General features: G+C 25.5%; 1 protein-coding gene across 1 annotated transcript in view; it reads right to left on the bottom strand.

Annotated features, from left to right (window-relative positions):
* Nucleotides 1-273: 273 nt before the first annotated feature.
* Nucleotides 274-6681, bottom strand: part of LOC119669380 (protein tweety-2-like) — a gene marked incomplete at its 3' end in the record, with an annotated part of 23224 nt that continues 16816 nt past the window's right edge. Inside the window, 1 exon segment of the mRNA XM_038079246.1 lies at nt 274-368. Coding sequence (XP_037935174.1) covers nt 274-368 — 95 coding nt within the window.

Below are 6681 nucleotides of genomic sequence, written 5' to 3'. Positions count from 1 at the left end.
ATAGATAAAAGGATGCATGTTTTCGCACTTTTCTTTAATGCATTTTAACCAAAAAACGAACTGAACTTCCTACTAAAGGTTTACACATGCATTGTCGATGTGTATGAAAAAGAGTGCACAGTGTATTACATTTACTAAACAACTTCTCAAAAAATTTATATATACCTTTCAAGTATAACAAAAAAAAAAGGAGTTTCGTTATAACGGAAATATTAAATTACCAGTAAAAACTGTATAAAATATTCATATTTCATTTATAATTTAAAGACTTACCTGTCTTTTCAAATTAAGCACAAGTCCTTCGACTTGCTTGCCAGAACTAAAAGCCTGTAGAAGGCCGTTGTGGAAATCATCGTTTCCATATAACCCTGTAAATAAATTATATTTAATTAAAACTATTACTATCTATTTAAAACTTGTTCATAATTAATATAGTTTTTGATACATGTACTCGATAAGCTTACAATAAATACAGATATAATAAATATAAATGGAATATATCTATTTTTAGTTAAAACGTTTAGGTTGATTGTATCTAATTAGGGTACTTACAGTAGCCGTAAGTGGTATTTTGTTAATTTTTTATGCATCTTTGACAGTAAAGATATTTTTTTTTAAGGCCAGAAATCTCTATAAAAATTATATATATATATTTGTGTCATTCCGAATTAAATTTTTTTTATTTTAAAATAATTTTAGATATTTTCTGTCTTTTGCACATTTCAGATAAATGTAATGTTTATAGAATTTAAACAACTTAGTGACAAAAAAAAATTAATTAGTTTTAAACTTATAACTTAAATATAAATATATATATAAATATAGATATAAATATATATATATAAATAGATGAATAAATCAATGCTATATAAATATATATTACTAAACATTAAATTTTGAATACATAAAAAATTAATATACCTACTATATTATACATATACAAATATATAAAATCTATATATTCAAATTTTTTTTCAAGACAGTATAATATATCAATTAAATGTATGTTTGCGTCGTATTAAAGATGAAGTTAGAGATAATTGTTCAATTTTTACAAATTTTAATTAATTTATTCATCATTCTTTTTTATTCTAATTTGTATATATCTTTTTGTATACAAAAAAAGTGTGTGCACTTAATATAAATAATAATAAACGTATGATTTGAAATGCGGTATTGATTTTAATTTTGAATAACTCCTAGTAGAAATAAGCAGGAACGTTTTTTTTTGCAAATTTGGGAATGTTTTTGTTAAACTATTAAAACTTAAATAATGATAATTAATTATTTTTTATTAATTAATTTATTGTTTTAATTGTATAAATTGGAGTTAGTATTATTAATTAGAGTATTTTCCATTAGTTTAATCGAAAATTATTATCTACATTATTAAGTTCAATTATTCATAATATAATATAAATCATAATATTTAATCCTTTAGAATTTTATAATGTTTTAATTTATTTTATTTTGTTGGCATTTTGGTCCCTTTTTGTTTTTTTAATAATATATTTTAAACATATTGTTTATTTTAATATTATATTTTAAATAGTTCAACATTATTTTTTGAATTTTATTAATTTTATTTAATATTTATGGAAACAATTTTATATCTATTTCTTGCTTGCAGAATGTGACGTAATTTCTTATAGAAATTAATTTTGTCGAGGTTTTGAGTATGTACACTTATATCAGTAGAAAGAAAAATATTAGTATATTTAAAAATTACAATAATCTATTTGAATTTAATGTAATTTTTATATTAATTTTTTCGATTTTAACATTTTCCAGAATAAATATTTTTGCTTTAAACTTAATTTTGGAAGGTATGGTAGATTAATTCAAACTTTGGCGTTAGGATGAAAAATAAGGAAATTTAAGTTTTTATTTTTTGAGTAATTATATATTTAATTCTAAATGATTGTATTTTTTAAAAATTTAAGCCATTTTAATTTTCTTTTATTTCATTTGTTTGTTTAAAATTTAATTATATATTTATTAGAATCTCTTTTATTAGAGGGATTTTAGTTAGATTAAATTATTTACGTTAAATTGATTTAAAATCATTAATCATTGATTCTTCTGTTCCTTATATAGGAATTGTTCTAACAGATATTACAACTTTAAGAAATTGAAGAGTTTATGATGGATATAGATTAAAAATTGAACATTATTGATTATATTTCTGAGATTTATTTTGTTTAGCTAATATTAGATATAAACAGTTACGACGTCGAAGTTTATTAATCAATAAGAAATTATTCAATTTTATACCATCATTAACTTTAGGTATAATGCTTTTTATTAAGTTCTTGAAATATAGCTGATCCTCCTACTTTAAATTAATAAGCTGAAATTCATTAATAAATAGAATTGTTAATTGATCTTAATATTAATTAATTAGTTGATCATTATTATTATTTAGAGCTGTTTATACAGTCACTCGCATATATCTGCGTACACCCCAAAAATAAATTTTAAAATCAATCTTTCAACTCGAACTGTTCGACCATTTATTAATTATTTTTTTTAAATATAACTGTCATTCATTGTCTTCAATAATATATTTTTTCCAAAATTTTATAACAATATCTTCTATTTTATTTTTAATTTTAAAATTAACACTACGAAAACATCTACACGCAAAAGTCTGCGTACAGCTCACTTTAACCTATAAGTAGAGTAATAATATACCCTTTTCAATAACTTGTAGGGCATCCTTTTTTCTGCAAAACCTCCGCAAGGTATTTTGGCATGGAATCGACAAGTTTTTTCATTTCATCAGCAGTAATATTGCCCTATTCATCCACAATTACATCCTTGAGCATATTTTTCAATGTTATTGTGTGTTTTCGGATTTTTTGGTTAAAGTTAAAGACTCTGAGGAGGTGTTCGCAGCAGAGATTTGACATTATAAAACAGCCAAAGCTTTGTATTCTGTGCTGTGTGCTTTGGGTCATTGTCTTCTCGGAACCAAAATTCACGTTCAAGCTCCAATTTCTTAGCACTTTCTTTTAAATTGTTTTTTTTAAAATGTTGATATATATTTCCTGCTTCATAGTTGTTTCGATTAATGTCAAGATTCCCACACCGCTTGATGCCATACACCCTCACACGATTATGTCGCTTCCTCCATGTATAACTGTGCCGACTACATTTTGTTTTTGAATGCTTCTTCGGTTTTCCTCCATACCAAAGCTTTTCTCTTGTTTCCAAACATGCAGAACTTACTTTCGTCTTAAAATATAACTTGATTCCAGAATTCTAGGGGTTTTGAAATAAACTCATTAGCAAAAGTTAAGCGCTTTTGCCTATTGACTTCTGAAATCATTTGCTTTTTACGGGTGACTCTACTATGGTAGTCAGCCTTTTTTACCGTAACCTCGAAAACTGTTTTGAAAAAACTATCCTTGATTTGAATCTGTGCTGTGTGGGCTGTCATCCTGGGATTACGCTGAATACACTTAATAATCGTCATCTGCTCGCACTCCTTTAGTAAAGGCGGGCGACCAGATCGAGCCTTTGGTAAGATACTGACAGTGGAAATGTACTTATTAATTACTTATTGGAGGAAGGAGTGGGCTCTTCCAACTAACGCACCAACTTTTCTATAAGATTTCCCATCTAAGAATAGTTTTATGAACATTTTTCGCTCCCCAAGAGAGCGTTGCTGTAATTGCCTTGCTGTAATTCTCCGAATTGTGATGCAAAAACTCAGCTTAACAGCCCAATACTAATTGCTTAGACAATATAAGCAAAATCCATGAAAAAACAACATAACGGTAATCGCAAAATCTTGCATTCCAGGCAAATTCAACCAGCTGTACGCAGACTTTTGCGTGTATCTTTTTTCGTATTGTTAATTTTAAAATTAAAAATAAAATAGAGGACATTGTTAAAAAATTTTGGAAAAAATATATTATTGAAAACAATAAATTATAGTTATGTTTAAAAAAAATAATTGATTAAAAATATTAAATATAAATTAAAAAATTAATAAATAATAAAATAAAAATTAAAAATATAAAATATTGAAAGATAGATTTTTAAAAATTTTTTGGGGTGTACGCAGATATATGCGAGTGACTGTACATTATATCTATATTCTTATAGTCAACATGAAATTTAGAATGAGAAATATTCATGTGAATTTATAATATTAGTGTTAGATTGATTTTTTTAAACTTATTAATTATAAAAAGTGAAATAATTTATTTTTAATTATAGTTTAAATGGTTTAATTAAAACATTGATTTGTAGTGTCTGTTAAGGTAGCAATTTATCATTAATTTTGGTAATAAATAAGTAATTTCGTATTGCTAAATTGTGTCATTCAATTTATATTTTTAAGCAATTTAGCGAATGTGAAATAAATTATTTTAGAATATTTATGTTGAACTGTGGCAACAACTTAACTGGAGCAACGGTGAAATTGCTCCAGTTGCATTATGCACTGTTAACAGTTTTCCAATCAATTTGTTGCTAAGGTATTATTAATATTGATAATATTATTGCACAAAAAACTGTATAAAAGATATTCAAACAATAAAGAAATTAATCATACAATAAAATCTATTCTTTGATTCAGGTTGAATACCTAAATCTGCTTTATATAGAGTAAGTTTCAAGTACTTAATCTATAACCAATAAGCAATATTGAATTAATTAAAATGCTTCTTAAATGCTATACGAATCAAGGTTTTTAAAATACACAGTGTTCAACATGTTTGTGAAGCAGTGAACGAGTCGAACTAAAACAAATAAAATCGAAAAATAAGTAAAATTGGTATATTACAATAATTAATTTGATCAGGTGTAGAAAATGAAGTTCATATTTTTTCCTATTGTTATAATGAGTACAAAAATTTGTTTTGCGAAAATTAAAAATAATAGAGAAGGCTGAAGAAAATGAAATGATTAAGTTTTCGCTTATGATTCACTTTACTTGTAAATCAATTATTGCAATAAATGGGTTCAATTGAAATTGAGCTAATTGAACTTTATGTCCAAAAAAATTTTAAAAACAATAAGTGAAAAGAAGTAGTACTAACCAGTGAAGGAAAATAAACTATAAAATACCAAACATTGAACTTTGTATTGTGTATTGTTCTGTATTTTTTTTAAAAAACACTACGTGAACAGTACACTAAATAAACTCCAAAACATATCAAAAAATGTTTGTGTTCATGAACACAACCTTATAGGTATAGAGTACTGTTTCCGACATCTCATGTAAAATGTTTAATGTGTCGTTGTTAGTGTTCTTTTCACGAAGGTAGTGAACTTTCGTAGCGATCATTTTCTGAAAATATTTTATATTAGTGTCTGTCAGAGAACTACACACTCGAATCATTAGTTGTATTTCTATCTTCATATGATACTCATTAACACCAACACAAAAATTATGCAAGTGATTTACGAATCATTCGTGAATATTACGTCACAATCGGCAAAAATTTGGATGCTGATGTTTACTGTGCCTATAATTTCTAACTAAAACAACCCTTAATTAAATGTACGATATGGTGTTTTCGATTAGTAAATCTGTCAAATTTTATTGTCTAATCAAACAATTTTTTTTAGTTGTGTTAGTAAACACACCAATTGAATTATACTGTTCTTTTTTACACCGGGATCTTCTTTTTTGTAGTTATAGTTTTTACAAATTTTTATTTATTTAATGAAGTGCTATGAGGACACTCTTTCAATGCACTATCTTACATGCTAACTTACAAACTAACAAATAAAATTGAATGTATTATTTAATTTATTGCTTCAAAATTAACTTAATTAATAAATTAAAATATAATCTTAATAACAATGAAAATTATAAAAGATAAAAAGAAAGCAATTATAAATGAAATCAAAATAAAAGACAAAAAGAACAGTAACATAAAAGAAAATAATAAAAAGCCAAAAATAATATTTATGATAAGCAGAAAATAATCAAAATAAGAAATTAGAATAAAACAATATTAAATAACATAAGATTGTATAATAAGCTAAGACAGTTCCTGAGAAACTAACTTTTTGAAGCACACTAAGTTGTTTGCGTTTCTAGTATCGCTAGATACCGAGTTTCAGAGTCTTACCGCATTTATGAAAAAGAAACTAGTCGCAGAAAAGTGGTTGAACCTTGGGATTAAATATTGAATAGATCTGTTTGAATGCAATTTACATAGATTATTAAAAAGGTACACCCTGGGTAGCAATTGGGTCGTAGCAATTTTAAACAAAAATATGCAAACATATTTATTAATATATTGTTCAATATCACATCCCAAAATATTATTCCTGTAGCCAGTTAAATGATCAAAAAGCCTGAGTCCATAGACATACCTTGTCAGGCAGTTCACTAAAGCTCTTAATTTGTATAGGGAGTCTGAGTCAAGTTTGCTGTAGACCAGACTAAAATATATAATTATATGCATTATTAATTGCTTTACTAATGTACATCAAAGATTCATTGGAGTACATACATTTAGGTGATACAATTGATTTCCGAAAAACTTGATTTAAATGGTCACGGGCATTCAAGCTAGAGTTCAAGTAAAAACCTCAGCATTTTACTGATCATTTATTATCAATTATAGTACTGCCGATTAAAATTAAAGGCAATTTTTCCACTATAATTTTTTTCCTCGCAATAGGCAGAATAATTGTTTTATCTGTATTAAGCAG

This window comes from Teleopsis dalmanni, chromosome 1 (genome assembly GCF_002237135.1).
Source record: "Teleopsis dalmanni isolate 2A chromosome 1, ASM223713v2, whole genome shotgun sequence".
NCBI classification, from domain to species: domain Eukaryota; kingdom Metazoa; phylum Arthropoda; class Insecta; order Diptera; family Diopsidae; genus Teleopsis; species Teleopsis dalmanni.
Note: the sequence above shows the minus strand (reverse complement) of the source record. Positions and strands in the feature narration are given on the sequence as shown.